General features: G+C 40.3%; 2 protein-coding genes and 1 long non-coding RNA gene across 5 annotated transcripts; 2 read left to right on the forward strand and 1 right to left on the reverse strand.

Moving 5' to 3' along the window:
- The first annotated feature begins 219 nt into the window (after window positions 1–219).
- Window positions 220–1,212, forward strand: LOC123986122 (P2Y purinoceptor 3-like). The gene has a single exon (XM_046074215.1). The coding sequence runs from the start codon at window positions 220–222 to the stop codon at window positions 1,210–1,212; it is 993 nt and encodes a 330-aa protein (XP_045930171.1).
- Window positions 1,213–1,289: 77 nt separating this feature from the next.
- Window positions 1,290–15,381, reverse strand: mfsd1 (major facilitator superfamily domain containing 1). Of its 3 annotated transcripts, XR_006828754.1 has the most exons (17): window positions 15,127–15,380; window positions 14,860–14,912; window positions 14,429–14,541; window positions 14,242–14,284; window positions 14,038–14,105; window positions 13,656–13,764; window positions 13,392–13,494; window positions 12,752–12,850; window positions 12,549–12,660; window positions 8,655–8,711; window positions 8,053–8,209; window positions 7,482–7,579; window positions 7,232–7,344; window positions 7,084–7,131; window positions 5,944–6,010; window positions 3,997–4,345; window positions 1,290–1,995 (listed from the first exon to the last, which is right to left on the reverse strand). XR_006828754.1 is itself a non-coding variant. In XM_046073733.1 (16 exons), exons 1-16 carry the CDS (start codon window positions 15,287–15,289, stop codon window positions 1,941–1,943), a joined length of 1,458 nt encoding a protein of 485 aa, XP_045929689.1. In that variant the 5' UTR covers window positions 15,290–15,381; the 3' UTR covers window positions 1,290–1,940. The 3 variants fall into 3 exon arrangements, 2 of the variants coding, with proteins under 2 accessions (XP_045929689.1, XP_045929690.1); XM_046073733.1 differs by lacking the exon at window positions 3,997–4,345 and having other exon boundaries at window positions 15,127–15,381; XM_046073734.1 differs by lacking the exon at window positions 1,290–1,995 and having other exon boundaries at window positions 2,491–4,345.
- LOC123985828 lies at window positions 14,999–20,025 on the forward strand. Its single transcript, XR_006828755.1, has 2 exons — window positions 14,999–15,477; window positions 19,374–20,025. It is a non-coding gene; the product is annotated as an uncharacterized LOC123985828 (long non-coding RNA).
- Window positions 20,026–20,265: the final 240 nt, after the last annotated feature.

Genomic DNA, 20,265 nt, shown 5'->3' on the forward strand with positions numbered 1-20,265 from the left:
ATAACAGAGGTGTGGGCTGGGAACAGGAGGGACGCGCAAGTTGAACAAACACCTGCATTTGGTATTTTTCTGACAACGGACACGTCATCCTTTCAAAGTAGCTGGGGTGAGCTGCAGGCAGGTGAGGTGTCAGGAGAACAGGTCCATCTATTAGGCCTAATTAGGACAAGGTTAAGTGACTGGGCCTCCACATTTTTTTCAAACCACCTGAGCCGGTGAATGGAGGCCTTCCAAATCTGCCCAGTGACTAACTACTACGAAAGGATCCTTCTACCAGTGTCCTACAGCCTTGTGTTTCTGCTGGGCTTGGGTTTGAACTGTGCCCTGCTGTGGCGTGTGTGCTGTCGGACGCGCCGCTGGAGCAGCACGGAGATCTACATGACCAACCTCGCCGTGGCGGATCTCCTCTACGTGCTGGCCTTGCCCCCTCTCATCATCAGCAATTCCATGAGCGGCCTGTGGCCTTTCGGCAACATCATCTGCAAAACAGTCAGATTTTTCTTTTTTGTCAACCTTCACTGTAGCATGATGTTTCTCACCTGCGTCAGCGTGCACCGTTTCCTTGGGGTGTGCTTCCCTATCGTCGCTGTGCGCCTCAGGACTAAAAAACTTGCCCTCTTTGCGTCGGGCTCTGTTTGGATCCTGGCCACCGCTGAGATATTACCGACACTGGTCTTTGCGCACACGGGTGTGATTAACAACATGACTGTGTGCTTTGAAATGACAAACCCTGGACAATTTAAGGTTTACTTCCCCTATGGGCTGTTTTTAGCTATAGTGGGTTTTCTGATACCATTCATGGTCGTTATCACCTGCTACTTCTCCATTATGAAGGTGCTTTATTGTAGGGCCGCGGACAGCATCTCTAATGCCAGGATAGCTCGTATGCGCAACAAGTCCCTGTACACCCTCTTAATTGTGTTCCTCATGTTTGTGGTATGTTTTGTGCCATATCACATTATTCGGACCGTCTACTTGTTTGTGAGGGTCTACATGCCCGGAGACTGTCGTCTTCTGAACGTGGTCATGATCTCCTTCAATGTCTGTAAGCCCCTGGTCAGTTTTAACTGCTGCGCAAACCCTCTCCTCTACTTTTTGGGCACTGATCGTCACCGTCAGAAGCTGCGGGCCTGTTGGTGGAGGAGGAAGAAGAGAGTGCAACCCAGCGTGTGTCTGGTGGATGTAGGCAGCCTAAACAGGAGCGCAGGGTAGAAAGCGTCCATCAGAGGTCTCATGATGGGTGGCTTTCATCATGAGTCAGTGGGCAGTTATAACACCAACAACCAACATTGTTTTTGATAACTCGTTTTATTATTTTAAATTAAAGAATATGTATTTGCTTACATTCAACAAGTCACTGACTTGCGATGAGTACTTTGTACACTGATTTATTCTAACTAACAACCTATAACACCTGAAGGAAAAAGAAAATGAAGGAAGTAACTCATACTGCAAATGCTGAGCCTGCTAAAGGCTATTATAAAGGTTATTAAAAAGCAATGATACTGTGGCCAGGGCTGACATTAAACATTTGAGGGAATTGGTGCCCTCTGTTGTTTGCAAAGGGTTGAGTCTCTAAAACAGCATCAAGGCACCATAAAGCATCAGCCCAATTTGATATGATACAGTCTCCCAGAAAAGAAAATACTTCTGTTGTGTTCTTTTCTATAAAAAGACACAACACCTCAAGTGCGACACAAATAGAAAATAACTTAAGATCCAAAAATAATCCCTGTGGTGATAATAATTAGTCAATGAACAGATACCCTTTCTAAATACCCGGAACAACTGTCATGTGAAGGTTAAAAATACCTTGAAGGTAAAAAGTGCTACAACATTTTATTCAAAAAAAAAAAAAGGGGACACTGTTGTGCATACTTGTCTGGAGCCACAGACCTAAAGTGTTGGGAGGAGCAGACAGCTGAATGAACGGCATCATTTCAGAACACTCCTGTGGGCAAGTGATGACAGATGGGTACTGCAGTGGTCTGGGAGCTGAGAGCAGAGAGGAAAAGAAAGATTAAGTGAAGACCACAGTTGAAGTGAAAGTTACTTTAATTATAGTGTAGCAGTAAAATCAACCCCTCTGTCCTTCTTTTGAAGAAAAAAACAAAAAAAAAAACAAAAAAAAGGATATCCCAGTGTCAAGATTACAGGCTCAAAGAATTCATAAATAGATTTCTGTTTGGCTTATGTCTAATTGTTAAGTGGTATGTGTGCGTGCATGCATTTATGCATGCATACCTGCGCGCCCAGCCTGGAGAGGTACCAGTTGCGCAAGTCAAAAGAAGACATGGGTGCTATAGTACACTCACCCTCTGTCAGCTTACAGGGTTGCCTTTTAATCCTGCAGGGATAATAACGTAGCCATCTTTATCAATTCTACAGCCAACACTAACATGAGCACTGGCACAGCTATATTAATGTTACCAACAGGATTAATCGCCCACAGTCTGTTGCTAAACCCTGCAGAAGAAAAAAAAGCTTGAATGCTTTCAAAAAATGTGTTTAATTGTCATTATTCCATGAACAATCTGGTATTAAATGTGAAGTGATTTTCCTTCCAATTTCGTCATCTTTGATTATACAATGGCTCTTCTGTAATTTCTCTATCGTATAAGTTTTTGTACACAGCTCAACAGTCAACACATGGTAGTTTAACACAAATATTCTCAGTTAGGCAAAGACTACGTATGACACTGTGGTCATTGTAATGTGCAATCACAACATTGTAACTTCAATGCTACTGACCGTCTTCTTACATGTTGGGCCTTTTCCTTGAAGAGTAACTTAACGCCAGACTGAATAGCAGACCACACGCAGCATCACTGATAGGTGTGGTCAGAAGTGTGCTCTTATGCATCACTACAAATGATGTCACATTGTACTGACACACCATAGAGTACATTTGCGCATCACTGCAGCAAGTTAAACTATGGGAGGTCAGAAATGACAAGGTTTTCAGAGGGTATCCAAGGAAGGTTAAAATCAAGGGGAACTGGACTTGGTTGAAGATACCTGAAGACATTTCGCCTCTCATTCAAGGGGCTTCTTCAGTTCTGGTTCAGGGGGTGTTTAGTTACTCTTAACATTTTGATGGCAAATTTGCCCAACTGAGGTAGTGAATTTTTAATCACCCACTGGCTGTCTGCGACCCTGATAACAAGACAGGGAGACAAAAACCTGTCCACATTACTGGAATGGTGAGAGTTAAACAGAGTGCCTGAATATTTTTGTCTCACCGTTCAGATGAAGCAACAATTTGTGGCAGTTCTTACAAGTTAGTTACCTGAGCTTGATAAATGAGCAAAACACAGTCTACAAAACATGATTTATATGTGGAACTGATTCTTTAAAAGGTCATACAAATAAAACAGTTTGTAAAAAGTTTAAAATTGTGAATATCATTACACGGGTCAATGCGTTCAAAAGGGTGCCTTCCTCTTTTTCTTATCATTATACTAATGTACCTTCTGATGATGCAGAAACTACATTTTTAAGAAGCACCGAAACCAGTGAAGAGCAGATAAAGGAATTAAGAAAAATAATAACTGAGCAATAAAGATATAAACAATAAAAAGTTATGCTCTTTTTAAGATTATCCACCATAAAAGGTCAATGACGCATATGATTAAAATTGAATATGAACTTACTCTGCCTAAAGAGTCCAGTGAGAAAAATTTTGGTTGGCAATTATTGTGAATGCTGACAAATGACATGCACATAAATGAACTGCTGAGTTGTCTGCAATAAGGCAAGTAACAGAGTCCTGCTGAAAACATGTTGTAAAAAAACAAACACATCCACAAATTTACCTCTATATACATATAAAATAACTGAATTAATATAGGAATCCTATATTGTGAGTTGCATTAGCATGTAATAAAATTGAGCGCTATATACCAAAGATATAGGCTCTTTTTCCACATCTTCTGATGAAAATTTAAAATAGTTAAAACACTTTGGAAGCATCTTAACTTTCTTTCTGTAACTTACAAAACTTCATGCTGAAGTTCGGCACACACACAAGAGTCAGTAGGGGGTGGATATTGGAGGAGATGAAGTCAGTGTGAGAAGTCAGAGACTAAGAGCGGAGTCCAAACTGAGATGTGTCTTTTGTCGGTGTCCTGGCAGGGACATTCTAAGCTGTTAATAAAGAGTTGCTTATATAATTGCCAGGGCCAGACCATCAGTTCTGGTGGGAAGGGCCACAGATGACAGCACTGGGCGAAGTCAGTAGCACATCCCTGCCCCATGGCAGTTGATTGACAGCTCAAGGGTGGACAGTGCAGCCTGCTGGCTCTGAAGCCCAGGACTATGTGTGTTCCATCAGCATCATCATCATCTGGAAAATATCAGTTACAGGACAGACCAGAAAATTTTAGTTCCCTTTTTCACACAGCATAAACCATATATAATAGGGGTGTCATGATTTTGATTCTAAATTGAAAAGTGTTCAAAATGAGTTTTCAATTTCAACCTTTGAAATCATAAGCAGGATCGGCAATACTCACAGTATCTTTTTAAAAGAAAATTTGAAAACGTAAATGACAGTTGTCAGGACACAAAAACAATCATCAGCTGATCTTTACAAATCAAGCCGTCAGTGCTGAAAAAAAAGTTTAAATTAAAAATCGAATTGTGACCTAAAAAATCGAAAGTCAGCTAATATCGTGGATCGGGAGAACCGTGACACACCTAATATATAACATAAAACAAATCATATGTATACAGATTACACAGGCTAGATATATTAATAGAGAGACAGAGAGATAGACAGTTAATAGATGTAACCTCGAAGCCTGCCCACTGTGATGACTCAATGCCAAGAATGAGAACAGAAAGTAACCATCACAAAATAAACCAACCACATGTGGTGTGCTATTGACATGAGACAGTCAGCATGCATAAATTTGAAAACTGAAACCTAAATAAATGTACTAGCTTGGTCTTCTGATATAAAAAAAACTTTTCCCCCTTCTCGTTGCAGTAAAGGAAGTCACGAACTTCTTTCGGTTATAGCAAATGTGATCTAGGTAGTATCTAACGCTCATAACAAAGTTTTTTGCATGATCGCTTTGCCACCACCTAAGAAGCTTTTTCTTTTTAAAGTATTTTTGGGGGCTTTTTTGCCTTATGCCTTATGTCTGGTTAACAGAGAGAGGAAACTTGGGAGAGAGACAGGGGATGACATGCAGCAAAGTGCTGCGTGTTGGACTCGACCCTGGGCTGCTGCAGCAAGGACTCATGCATTTGCACATGAGGCACACGCTAGCGGTGAGGTAACTGGTGCCCCACAAGTAAAGCTTTTAAGCAAAAGACAGTGAAACACAGAACAGATAGCGTTCAGTTTTTCTCTTTAAATTTAAATATTCTGGAAATAAATTAACACTGACAGTGATAAGTGACACCCTGTACCAGCAGGGCGATGAGCAGTTTTGCAGTAACAACCATTCAAGAATAAATTAAAAGGCCAATCAGCCAACATATCGCTGACAACACCACTCGTCACATGATCTCATTACACTCTTGAACCTGGTAGACTGAATAAAATGAAGCATGACTGCAACTCTGCATGTCATGTGGTTGGAGTGTAGAGTATGGGACTCAAGAACAAATCCATAAAAACGTCACTTAAGAGTCACTTATTATCATATTAAAAATCATGCTCATTATGTTAAACCATTTATTTTTATCTCGCTCAGACTAGAACGGATGAGAAAGTATAGCAATTTCAGTAGATTTGGATTAAATTGACTGCAGCAGGTTCAGATAAGGACACATCCAGAGTCAATTAGTACAAGTGTCCCTATCCAAAAAAAACTGCCTGTGCAACTTGATTATGTGAGTGGGTTGCTCATTATGTTTCTGAGATGCTTGTCTAATTGTTGGGTAAGTAGGTGGAAAATCAGTGATGGAGGGTGAAGGGTCAAAACTACTCACTCTGCAGCTGAAGTGGCTTCTTTGTGGAGTTTGGCTCTGGCTGTGGCTGACAGGTTCAAATCTCCTCCTGGAGAAAAGAGGAGAAATGAAGACGTGAGTGAGTCTGATGGCAGGGAGATGGGGTGCGCTGAAGAGTGACAGAGTAAAGTGCAGATATGTCACATGAGAAAAGGAAGAGGAGTAGGGCTGAACAATTAATGAAAATCTTATCCAAATCGCAATATGGCCTGCTGCAATTTTCAAATGCATGGCCTGCTGCAATTTTCAAAGGCTAAATGTGTGTCAAAAATACCATTTTAAATTAAATATTATCCAATCACTCCATAACCATTTAAATATACTGAACAAAATTATAAACGCAACACTTCTGTTTTTGCCCCCATTCATCAAGGGCTGAACTCAAAGATGTAAGACTTTCTCTATGTACACAAAAGACCTATTTCTCTCAAATACTGTTCACAAATCTGTCAAAATTTGTTAGTGAGCACTTCTCCTTTGCCGAGATAATCCATCCACCTCACAGGTGTGGCATATCAAGATGCTGATCAGACAGCATGGGTATTGCACAGGTGTGCCTTAGGCTGGCCACAGTAAAAGGCCACTTGAAAATGTGCAGTTCCATCACACAGCACAATGCCACAGATGGCGCAAGTTTGAGGGAGCAATTGGCATGCTGACTGCAGGAACGTCCACCAGAGCTGTTGCCCGTGAACTGAATGTTCATTTCTCTACCATAAGCCATCTCCTAAGGAGTTTCAGAAAATTTGGCAGTACATCCAACCGGCCTCACAACCGGAGACAACGTGTAACCACACCAGCCCAGGACCTCCACATCCAGCATCTTCATCTCCAAGATTGCTGCAACAATCGGTTTGCATAACCAAATAACTTCTGCACAAACTGTCAGGAACTGTCTCAGGGAAGCTCATCTGCATGCTCGTCGTGTGCATCGGGGTCTCGACCCAACTGCAAATTCGCACAGCCATTGAAGAGGAGTGGACAACATTCCACAGGCCACAATCAACAACCTGATCAACTCTGAGTGAGGCAAAAGAGGTGGGGACAATATTGAGGTGGAAAGCAGGGAGGAGTGAGAGAAGTGAAGCAGTGGGAGAGTTCAATGCTCCAGTCTTCACTTACCTCTGAGATAATTCACAAAGTACAGCATCACCACTGCTATCAGTGCAACTGCAAGAAAGAAGGGGAACAATGTGGAAAATGACAAAAGTGTCTGACAGGAGTTTCAAAGACTATAATCTCATAAAGCACACAGACGGAAAATACTGACTGCAGATGCAGGCGCAGAAAAACACTTCCAAAAACAGGTACCCTCTGGTGTCTAGGATGCTTCCTGCTGCCATGGCAATGAGAGCGAGACCCAGGTTCTGGATCGACTGCATGCTGGTGGACAAAGGCAGACGGATCAACATCAGTGTCAATAAAAAGTAACAAACATAACAATTAACAGGCATAACTGATTCTTTTTAATGTGAATATGTATGAAGACCAGTCATAACACTGCCATAACAGGTACATACAAGCCATAGGCCGTCCCCAGCTGATGCTCAGGTACCACAAAGGCCACCATGGGCCACAGTGCACAAGCCAGTAAGGAGTAGGAGACGCCCATCAGGGACTGGAAAACAAGCGAGAACACATATGCTGTTGTTACTTTAAATATTCCAAGGCTCACTAAAGAATTCCTGGGTATGATTTACTACCTAAAATAGCTTGTATATTGTATGATAAAACAATATGAGAATACAGATTTAATGTCCTATTCTGGAAACTGAGGAATGGTAAAGAAACGTGTTTGTTTCATTCTTCAAGCATAACCAGTTGATCAATTACATATTCAAATCCTACTGCAATCCGGTAGGAGATGAATATAGTAGTTTTTTCATTAAATAGAACTACAATTAAGTGTTTTAATTACTTTATATGCAAATATATATTTTCCCTAGAAACTAAGGCTGTATACAAACCAATGGGATTGCAAAAGTGCAACGATAACTTTAAAGTCACTAAAGAACTTGTATCTACATTCGCTATGACTCAGTTCTTCCACTTTTCATGGAGTACAGAGCAGGGGCGTGCCAGGGGCATTACCATGGCGATCCATGGGTTCCAGAAGGTGAAGGCCAGCATCATGTGAGCGAGGAGTGTGGCGACCACAGCAATTATTACCCAAACCACATTCCTCCCTGTCTTATCAACCACAAAGCCCAGAACTGGAGATGCAGGGGCTGAGATGATGTAGACAATACTGGGAAAGATAGACAACGGCATGAAGAGATCTGTACTGAACATACATCTTTTAAAAAGAAAAACGGAATGAACGGAACCTATGCAAATCTAAAATCCTATCGTGTAGTTTAAAGGTATAGTTAATGACAGAAATCTGAGTGGAGAAAATCTATCTGTAAAGTCAATCCTTATGGGTGTGTGATACCATGTTGTTTGGTTTTACATTATGTGGGATTTTAAAAGGTCTTTTAGCATGTTCCCTGTTTCAGGGAGCTGAATATCTCTAAGCTCAAACGCTGCTGTTGTCACACTGGAAAAGTAATTTGGCCGGTCATCCAATGGAATAAGAAAGAAATGTACCCAACAAAAGAAATGCAAGATAAATCAGCAACTGCAAACTATAATGGTGTTAGTGCATTGAGGGAGATTGGCCTCAACGGCCTATTACACTTGATCCAAGTTACCTGTTGACAGCTCTGGCTTCAGCTGGAGAGAAGTTGAATTTTTCAATGAAGAACACCCTGTAAAAAAATAAAATAAAAAAAATAAAATATATAGCCCTTTTATATGTGATCACAAGAAAAGGAGATATCATGTTCACGCCTTCAGCAGGTGGCTCTCATAATTCCATACATTGTTTTCTGCCTCATCTGCATAACAACTATTTGCGCTGTAAGCACCGGCCCACTGTGGAAAAACCATGTCAGTTGCCAAGTGATTTGAGAGTGTCTTTCAGTGACTGAAATGCAGGTTGTGATAGCTTCAATTGGTTTCTTTCACTGCAAACCCATTTGTCAAACCTCTTTCCATCTCTGACTCCCTCTTTTGTTCGATAACAACATAGCATTGTGAGGTTGCACTGTTGAATCTTTCTTCAGACACAGGCACTGTACCGATTTAATAGAGCTTCTCTATTTAATTCATACCACACAATTTAGCCACCATACCATCTTGTTTGTGAAGTGAATTCTATTTACCAAGATACTTTCATCAAGTACCCAAACAAATATGCTGCACCATAATTTCAGCATGTGAAGCCCCTACTGTTTTTCCAGAATTAGTATGTGGTTAAGGCATCTGTCAATTTTCTCTGTTGATGGTTGGTAGACAAATCAGAAACTTTGGTGGTAAGTGGCAGAAATTGGGGAAGAAAATGTGAGAAAGGTTAAAATCTTACACATTAAAAAGAATAGTGACGTGATTTTTTTTTATTATTGTCAACAAATCAACAATTAATTGATCCTACTAACAAGTAGCCTTTTGTCTGTGTGTCCAAAGCCTGATATATCTTGTACCCTGTACAAGACCTCTATTGTACAAAAAATACATAAACTCATTAATGAGGCACACTGTTGCACTGGGTGACAGGTTCCTTCATAACAATAAACATGGGCACTGTTGCTGTTGTTGTTTTCTGAATACCACATACACAGTCCTGCTGCCATACAAAGAATACTCACAAAAGCACCACATGTGTAGTAATTCGCATTTGACAACAGTCTACACGATCTTCTTCTGTTTGAGCTGTGTTTGCTATAAACTACAGAACCCAGCTGAAATGATATATACAGACAGGGTACAGAAGTCAAAAAGCATTTGTGGTTATGGTGTTATTGTGGGATTTGCTGACATTACAAAAATACACTCACTTTATTAGGTACACCTTGCTAGTACCAGGTTGGCCTTCAGAACTGCCTTAATTCTTTGTGGCATACTTTCAACAAAGTGTTGGAAACATTCCTCAGAGACTTTGGTCCATATTGACAGTATAGCATCACACAGTTGCTGCAGATTTGTTGGCTGTACATCCATGATGCGAATCTCTCGTTCCACCACATCCCAGTGGTGCTCTATTAGACTGAGATCTGGTGAGTGTGGTGGCCAGTGGAGTACAGTGAAAACATTGTCATGTCTGAGATGATTTGAGCTTTGTGACAGTGCATTATCCTGCTGGAAGTAGTCATCAGAAGATGGGTACATTGTGGCCATAAAGGGATGAACATGGTCAGCAACAATACTCAGGGAGGCTGTTGCATTTAAACGATTGTTATTTGGTTCTAAGGGGCCCAAAGTGTGCCAAGAAAATATCCCCCACACAATTACACCACCACCACCAGCCTGAACCGTTGATACAAGGCAGGATGGATCCAAGATTTCATGTTGTTTACACCAAATTCTGACCCACCCATCTGAATGTCGCAGCTGAAATCGGGACCAGACAAAGTTTCTCCAATCTTCTATTGTCCAATTTTGGCGAGCCTGTGCGAATTGTAGCCTCAGTTTCCTGTTCTTAGCTGACAGGACAGGTACCCGGAATGGTCTTATGCTGGTGTAGCCCATCTGCTTCAAGGCTCGATGTGTTGTGTGTTCAGAGATGGTATTCTGCATACCTTGGTTGTAATGAGTGGTTATTTGAGTTACTGTTGCCTTTCTGTCATCTTGTCTACCCATTGTCGTCTGACCTCAGACATCAACAAGGCATTTTTGTCCACACAACTGCCGCTCACTGGATATTTTCTCTTTTTCGGACCATGCCAAGTTCAAAGTCACTTAAATTACCTTTCTTCCCCATTCTGATTCTCGGTTTGAACTTCAGCAAGTTGTCTTGACCACGTCTACTTGCCTAAATGTATTGAGTTGCTGCCATGTGATTGGCTGATTAGCTACTTGTGTAAACAAGCAACTGAACAATGACAACAACTGTAACTATTGAAGTGGCCAGTGAGTGTATTTTATTATATTATATACTTGCTGGCCACCTTATTAGGCACACCTGGACAATCTAATGCAGTCCAATACAACTGTTCTGCCAGTCTACTACCAAGTCTACTTTTATGATTTCTATAACGTTCACTATTTGTTGACACTGACATAGAGGAGTTTATTCAGTACTGTATGTGTTAGCGTTAATGTCATAGTGTCAGTGGTGGTGTTGTACTGTAATGCATCGTGTATGTAAAAAGGGATGGCAAAACATTTTTAAGAGTTCATATGCTCATTTTCAGGTTTAAAATCTTATTTAGGGGTTGTACCAGAATAGGTTTACATGGTTTCATTTTCAAAAAACACCATATTTTTTTGTCGCTTAATTTTAGCTATGGAGTGATACATCTCACCTCTACAAGATCTTTGTTGGGAGTTGTACATGCGCAGTTCCTAATTAAGGACTACTAGCCAATCAGAAGAGTAGGGCGGGTAGTGAGAAGCCGGTAAACACAGCTTCGGTTCCAGCTGTATATCCCCTTACCAGCTTAGCAACATAGACTGGAGCAAGAGTTTCAGAGGGGTGAGTTATTAATTTGTAACAAATGTATCTTTCATCCATAAAGTTTTAACTGAGCTCTATCTCTACATCACAGTAACAACTTTATGTCCATTGACTGCCTGGAGGGTAGCTAGTGTTTGGAAGGGAGAGGAGAGGCAGCAGGCGGATGTCTTGGTTTTTCCACCGGTGTTTTTGAGGGCGTTGGATAAGCCGCTTGGCGAGCGCTAATGACGCGCATTTGGCCATGTTGTCACACGGATCAAAGGGAAAAGGCTGGACTACAAACTAACTATTTTCAGGCAGTTCAGAGCAGTGTTTTCTGTGGGAGATGGGAACTCCTTTTGGGGTGGACTGTGGGCTTTTTCACTTTGCAAACCTATTACATGCACAAAAAAGGTATATAACTCAATGAAGGAGGGAAAAAGCCAAAAAGCATAATATGAACTCTTTAAACATCTCTCAATTTAATGTAGTCCAGTACAACACCACTTTTAAATAGGACTTCAATAATATGTCACCAAAAAATTTAACTGAGCTTTGTAGATATTGTGGCAGGACTGTTGTATTGGATTGCCTTAGTTTGTACAGGTGTATCTACACTGGTTTCTTGAACATGACAATGAGTTCCAATGGCACCCACAGTAACCAGATCTCAATCCAATAGAGCCCCTTTGGGATATGGTGGAACTGGAGATACACATCATGGCTGTGCAGCCGACAAATCTGCAGCAACTGCGTGATGCTATCATGTCAGTATGGACCAAAGTCTCAGAGGAATGTTTCCAGCACCTTGTTGAAAGTATGCCACGAGGAAATAAGGCAATTCTGATGGCAAAAGGGGGTCCAACCCGGTACTAGCAAGGTGTGCCTAATAAAGTGGCCGGTGAGTTTAAATACAAGATAATATAATAAATAACTTTTTAAAAAAGATACTTTTTAATAGGAAACATGTATCGCCATATAACCCTTGCATAGCCTTGATCTAAAAACCACTGGCCAATTCTAAGCATCAAAGTGCATTTAGAATAAGTAAAACATAGAAATTAATACCACTAGGCACTGATATGTGAGATGGCATTGATGTAATACTCACTGTCCCAGTCCAATGAAGGGGAAAATGGCGACATAGTAGCCCACACAAATGATGAAGATGAGCCAGAGGGGGAAGGAGAAGTCTTTCACGTCTGTCAGCTTGATCACCTCACCTAATATGCAATATAAACATACACATGCAGCTCAGATTCAGAGCATTTTGTTGCTTTAATAAAAAAAAACACCTGATCTTAGAATCAATACCTGTTTTGCCTTCTTCTTTGTGGAGGATCTTTTCTGCTCTTTTGTCAAGGAATGCCAACACCAAGGCACAGATTAGTGAAAACAGGCAGGTTACAGAAGCTGAGGAGCGAAAAAAGGAAGTATGTAAGAAAGTAAGGAAATGCAAGTTACAGTAAAACTTTGGATTAGAGATTATCAAGGAGTTCAAATTTGGATGCATGGCGACTGCTGACTGATTCTATTGTTAACATGAATTTATCTCAAGTGGTCACACATTAAGTTTAGATAAAGTTCTGTCACACTGGCAGAAGAAATGAGCTATAAAAGAAAACATACAACTGCAAGGTGTGAAAAAGCAGGAGCAATTTTAGCATAACTAAGAAGTGGAGAAAATAAGAACTGACACTTCATCTAACTCATGTGACTCATGTGTAGCAGCCAGCAGCACTTTTAGTTCTCTATATCACTTCTCTCTATCACACAGTCACTCTGCTGGCTGTTATGTGAGATCATTAATTGCAGAGAAATGATCTAGTATCTCCAGCGGAGACAGAGATACAGCACATGTAACCTGAGTCTTAATATTTAACACTTGCCAATTTCAAGTCTGCTTGAGTGAAGCACATGCCCTCAGCTAAAGCAAAAAGCATATAATATTCACCTATCATGAGTGATGCGCCTAGTGTGGTGTGTCCTGGAGAGCCAACCAGGGCTGCGACTTTGTTGTACACCCAGCCCATGATGTTCATGTTCACTGTGCTGCCCTTGAGACATGTGGAGAGCAGGGTGAATTGACTTGAGGCATATCAATAACTGTATCAATGACATGTATTCTGTGTAGTAGGCCCATTCATCATGGTTACAGTTAAGAAAAGCGTTAACATGTTATTTAAAAGGCCTCATGTTCTGTTAGAAATCTCCTTACCAGTCGAGCCATGCTCAGCTGAAGGCCAAACACCAGATTGAGCTCCTTTCCTTTGAACCAGTTGACTGCATAGGTGTTCTGGGCCACAGCCAAGGACTCCCCTCCAATACTACCCAGAAAAAGAAGACAGGGAGGGGCAGTGTGTAAGCTATCTGATAGTATAAGATCCACCTGAGAAGCAGACGGTCCATGACAAAATTTGGGACAGATTAGGCTGAGTATTGGACATTTGATGCGGGTTCCGATATTCTAGGTTGAATTTTGACTATCCTGTTGAAAGATACCCAATGTGTGGTGATATCATACATATGGTGTGTAAATTTGATTGATTATGTTGGTAAAATGTATAAGTTTTAACACAATGGAGAAATTATTCTCTCACCCAAATATAAAACGTCCAACTTCCATCAGCCAGAAATGATTGACCAAAGCTCCAGTAGCAAATATTACCTGTGCCGAGCAGAAAAGATCAAATACAACCATTTAATCAATATTCATTTTCTGTGCCTATTGATTGAAAAACAAGTAGCAATTATATTCTCTGACACAGAATACCTTTCACATCTAGATTTCAAAGTAAACCCACCTGTCCAACACAAACAAAGAGGGAAAAGATGATGGTTCCCAGCCTATAAAAAACAATATGAAAGATAAAACTGCCCAAGATGACAAGCACAAAAACTATGCAACTCTTTCACTTTTGCTTATGGTGAATATAAATAATAAACACATACTGAACTCAAAATAGATTGTTACTTTGTTAATATTTGTACCTGATGCCAAAAACCCTGTCAAGCAGAAATCCCCCAAAGAAGCAGAGAACCACATTGGGCCAAGAGTACCAGGCATACAGCTGCATGAACTTTGAAGTGTTCAGGTTCAGATCCTGGTACAGTCAGGGAGGAAGAACATCAGATTCTTGTCAGTCACTTCAACTGTTTTGGTTTAAATTTTCATGAAAAATCTAGGTGTGAAACACAGGATATTTTGTGTGGACTTGAAATTATATCCTTTAATGGCAGCACTTAGGCTCATTTGACTGTTCTGGTTGGATTATTATGCAGATTTCACTCTACGCATAGATGCTTCCCTAAATGCAAAAGTCTAACTTCTGTGTAAAATAATGGGGGGCCGTGTTTAAGCCTGGGGTGGTATAACGTTATTATTCTGGTGTACAACTTTGCATTTAAAGATGATGGATTACCTGGATGACTTGAGTTTGAAGTGCAGCTGGGTTGTCATAACAGAAGTAGCTTCCTGGAACAAATTAACTAACGTTACATTAACTGACCACATATATTTCTTTTAAGTTACACGAGCCACGATGGGCAACAACTCTTCTCTTTGTCCATGCCAGCAACACGACAAACTTTCTTTTAACCAAATGTAACTTATCGTAGTCCACACATTTGCGCAATAACCATTCAGGATGCGGAGGGGAAGTAGGAAGTTAGGGATTTTTGCTGCTCACCGAATCCCAAGAAGCACATGAATGTCAGGACAACCACTCGGTGCAGCAGGTGGCTGGGGTCGCAGATGGCCGGCATCGGTCTGCCTCTGTCTGTCTGTCTGCCGGTGGACGAGCCCTCGTCCTCATCTCCCAACAGACTCCGCCGCTCTTCGTAGTCCGCCATGTTCGTTTGTTTGGGATTTGCTGGGGGAAAAGTCGACGGCAGCGAGGAGCAGCGTAGACCAATCACATGACCCGGCACTGGGCAGGTCACGTGGCGTTAGCCTTGAGAGAGCAGCACATCCGGGTACTGGGTGGAAGCAGCCCCTCTAATTTTCTGGTGGTGAAAGCAAATTCCGAGTTCTTTGCCAGGTCAGTAGTATGCAATAAGAAAACCGTATTACCTTTTAGCTATTAGGAGCCCAAATCCTATGGCCAGTTAGGCAGGTTTGTCATTGTTTATCGACGTCGCTATATAGAAAAATAGTAAAGTAAATCGTAATGCGTCCTTTCAATCTGCCTCCAATGTGGATGAAACTGGCATACCGCGTAACGTTATACAACTACTTTTGTTGAATCTCCAAGTAATGTTTTTCTGACACTTGTCACTTATCTGTCGTTAAGACACTTTATTTTGCTGTCTTGGTAGCCTTTTCACTGTGACGTTAACTTACTGTAAACTAATTACATTGCTGTGGTAACGAAGTGGAACTATTAGATATTTCACAGCTGTTTATGGTTATTAAACGACTTTTTACCACGAGCAGAGAAGTAGAAAACGGGTCGGGTTTTGCCCATTTCCCACTCAACATTAATAGTGTTTACATGGTTCATTAGTAAAAAGGTAGATCAGCTCAATTTATATGAATTATTATTAAAATTAAAATACTCTGGTGGTATTAAGAGTGGAATGACTGTTAAACCAAACAAATTCTATAAGCAGGTGTTATATGTTAGGGCCGCCTTTTTTGACAGTAAAAACTTACACATAACTTGCTTTGATCTACAGGCACAATCGCACACAAATAATTTACCAGCAGGGCTCTACACTAACCTTTTTCCCAAGGAGCACATGTGCAGGAGCACACAAAGAAATTTAGGAGCACAGTGAAAAATGTTCAAGTAACACAGAGTTTAACAAACTATTTATTATATACATATTTATACTACCTGTGTGTGTTCCTTCTCTTTGTGTTCAACTATGGTGTGAAACCATTAGAGGACTATTAAGACCTTTGTATCTGGACACTCAGCATCGGCCTTAATAATTTGTCAAAGCATTTTAAAATATTGAAACAGATGTTTTGAAAATTTGACATTGAAAACAGCTTTTAAAACACTGATCACTCATCACAAAAAACTTTACTATGATTGGTGCTTGTGTAGTTTTTGAACCAGGGACGGATTCACGATACACCAGCAGCACCCACACAACCCACACCTAATGTAAATAAGACTACTGACCAGTATTACAATCACTTTAGTAAAACAGATGTAAAACAGAACAAGGGGAGCGTGTTGCTCTCAGTAGAAGGCTAGGAGCACATACTGGCATCAAGAGCCTCTGCAGTGGAAAGATGCAGATTTCCACTGTAGAGGCTCTTTCACACAACATGGAGGAGAAACTAGTTTAAATGAGTGTAATTAGTATTTATATAATAATATTAGATAAAACTATTGGTTAGCCAAAGCTATCGTGTCATGTCATCAAAATCACACAAGTTCTCAATTGGCCGACAGGAGGCACCTGTGTAAAGACCACCCAATTGTCAGTGAAATAGAGTTTTGACAAACACCCCTGATATTTTTTGGCCTATTGTGCTTATAAAATGTTTGTCCATCAAAAAATAATCTAACTTTGCATGTTCAGGTTTTGAAAAGTGGGACAGTATGATTTACCTAATGTGGGACAGTACAAAAAAGTGTAGAGGGGCATGGTTTGTGGGACAAAAATGTTTTTTACAGGGTTTTAGTGGTCTTATGCACTATTAGAATGCTGTACTACATGTTTATGGTCATGGGAAATTGTTATTCTTTGGGGGATGGTAGTTTGAAGGCTTTTGGTGGGGTGTGTGTGAAGGGAGTAGATCTCTTTAAATGAAAAAACAGCTCTTAATTTAAAAAAACAATAAAACCGATACACTTAATTTGATGCATCTAATGATTAATTCATTTAAATGTATTTCAAATCACAATGGCAAAGCAGAAAAAGACAGGGAGAGATTTTCAGATGCAGAGCAAGATGCAGAATTAGGGAAAGGATGAGTGAAAAGGCAGGATTAAAGGCATTGTTTGTGTTGTGAAGTAAAATAAACTAGAGTCAGGAATTCTGATTGTGCATTTAACTCTTTTCTATCTGCACAACATAACACAGGCCTGTGTCAACAGTTGCTTAATGTCTTTGTCATAATTGCATCAAAACTATCATATGATATATACATATTATTAGTTGATGTTCAGTTATTAATGTTTCATTCATCCATAACCAAGCGAGTTACTAACTTATGTTTTTTTTTAATATTCTACATGAATAAAGGTTCTTTTTTACAATCTACTTTCAGTGTCCCACATTAGGGACACACCTGTGCCACATTAGCAAGTCACCGATGGTCTCTCTCTATTTGCACTAAGAGCACCAATATGTCTGTCATTTCCTTTAGGAATGTGTTATCTGTATTTTCTCTTTTGATTTGATTAGGACACATCCTGAGGTTTTTAAAATGGTATTGGGTGTTGATTTAATACATTGGGTTCACATCACAATATGCCACAGAAGTCTGAAAAACAATAAATGTCCCACATTAGGACAATTCACCGTATTTATTCCAGTTGGACAAAACAGCAGTTTCATGTTTTCATTCATTAAATCCTTGTGCAAGAAAAATGGCCTAAATTTGTCTCTTAATTTGTTAAATCTACTATCTCATCAAAAATCAGAACCATTCATGCAGGAAAGTTTACTGTAGCACGTTAATGTCCCGCCCCATCCAGGCTGTGATTGGTCAGTAAAATTGATGAGCACATCGATTTTATGAAAAGTGGAACACGTTTCAACAAAAGGCACCTGGTATAGCTGAATATCCAGCTCGCCAAACCCACAAACCTCCTTATCTTCTCCCTTCTGTCTTCTGTCTCACCGCTCCAGTTGATGACGCTGCATCTGTCTTTGTTTTTATAACGAGTAGCTCAAACGGCCACGGAGCGACCCGCCCACTGGTAACTCACCCGGTGACTAGCTGGCTTTATTCCTGCCAGAGTTTCAATAACTCTCATACACCAGTTTTGCGTCGCATCCTGCAAGCTACTCTGGGCGTTTTTTTATATTTATTTTTTTAACTATTAGCGGCGCGGTGCACTGCGTCGGAGGCGAGAGGATTATGGTAGATTGTAGTTACCCACACATTGTGCTCGTACATCATTTTCCCGGTTCGCATGTATTGATTTTTAGGGGCATATGCGAGCAAAATGGTCGCACTGTAGAGCCCTGACCAGGTAACGTTAACATCATTAACTAATCTGTGATGAAGGAGCCTTCACTGATGGGTCCATTTACCATTTTCATTCTCTAGTAATGGCCTGAAGCCACCTCTTATTTCACTGTCCAAAATGCGACTCATCCGCTTTTAGACATGGTGAATGTAGTTTTTGGCCGTGCCATTTTTACAGCGCTTGTTTGTTTTTGGTTTTGGTTTTCTACTACAAAGTGGACGTGGTTCTGACTATAGCAAAGTGACGTGCGCTTGTTTATGTCGGCGCGTGCCTGCCGAGAAGTTCAAGCACCACACGGAAAAGGCGCACCGCGAAAGCCTCAAGTTTATTGATTTCTGAGCAGACTGATGGTTAAAAATAGAGATGGCACTGTTTAACAGGAAAACGGTTTTAAAAATGACTCATCTGATAAGAGATTATATCTCGTAATTATAAGGAAATACAAGATAAAAATACTTTAATCTCCTGGGAAAAGGAACCAGCATTTTAATAGTTTGTGTTGACTTTTGTAGACTTGATAATAATGTATATTGGACTGAGAAAAGATGACAGATTTTACACATCAAACTCCCTACTTAAGGAATATATATATTAAAAAGTTGTTGGTATAAAACCTTTTGTGTAGTGCAGCCAGTGTCAGGGAAACAGCCATAATGTTAAGCATTAGAGTACTCAAACCGTTACTGTTAAAATGTTAACATATTTTCCTGTTCCTTTTGTTGCTACAAAAAAAGAAAATCCCCAACACATTTACACTATTTCTTTCCTACTTCCTAAAGGGTAGCTGCATTCAAATGGGAGGGATCAAGTCCTGCAGTTGTGTTAGTGCTCATGTCAACTCGTGAGATGGCAGAGATGACAGCCTTTAGGTCATGGAAATAAGTATCTAAGCATTGACCTAGTTAACTGGTTTCCTGATGTTCTGTAAGCTATACTAGCCAGTGTTTTATTTTCTTCATAGAGGCAGCTGTGCCTAATATGCCTTTACCCAGTTCACTGTCAAATTGTTTGTAGCCAAAAGGCTGCACAGGTGCCAATGGTCAGGTACACTATTTACCTTCATGCACTTTAAATAATTTAACGTCTCTTTTTTTTTGCAGTTGAATTGCAAAAAAAATTACATGTTGTTCTCAGTAAGTAATGCTGTAGCGTACAGGTTTTCGCCTTTTAGTTTACTACATTATTTTCAAGCTGAAAGCTTTCTTTTGTATTATGGTATGGCTCAGTCTTACTGCATTTCTCTGTTCAAGCGGGAACAAGTAGACATTTTCAGCTATCTCTGAATGCACTATTTGGCTTTTCTCTCTACTTTGACTTTATGAATGTCAAAGTTAAGTCTACTTTGTTTTTGCATGTTGTTCTTTTTGTACCTGTTATGATCTATAATGTAAATCCTCCATTTCAAATAAAGTGTTTGTTTGAGAAAAGTGAGGTACGCCTGTTCCGTTTCTTGCTTGTTTTTCGGTTACTGGAAGTTTGAACAACGGCTGTCTTTTTTGACCTAAAGCTTAAGTCTAAGCTCTAATAAGCTGCCTATAAGCCATTTCCCTGGGGCGTCTTGGCATGAAATTGTTTTTAAACCTCTGCTGATTGGCATCACTGACGTGTAGACTTGACAGTTTTCCCTGACATGCAAGCTGTACCACCTTGTTTCATTAGGTCATCCAGTTA

The sequence above is a fragment of the Micropterus dolomieu genome, linkage group LG17 (assembly GCF_021292245.1).
Source record: "Micropterus dolomieu isolate WLL.071019.BEF.003 ecotype Adirondacks linkage group LG17, ASM2129224v1, whole genome shotgun sequence".
Lineage (NCBI taxonomy): Eukaryota > Metazoa > Chordata > Actinopteri > Centrarchiformes > Centrarchidae > Micropterus > Micropterus dolomieu.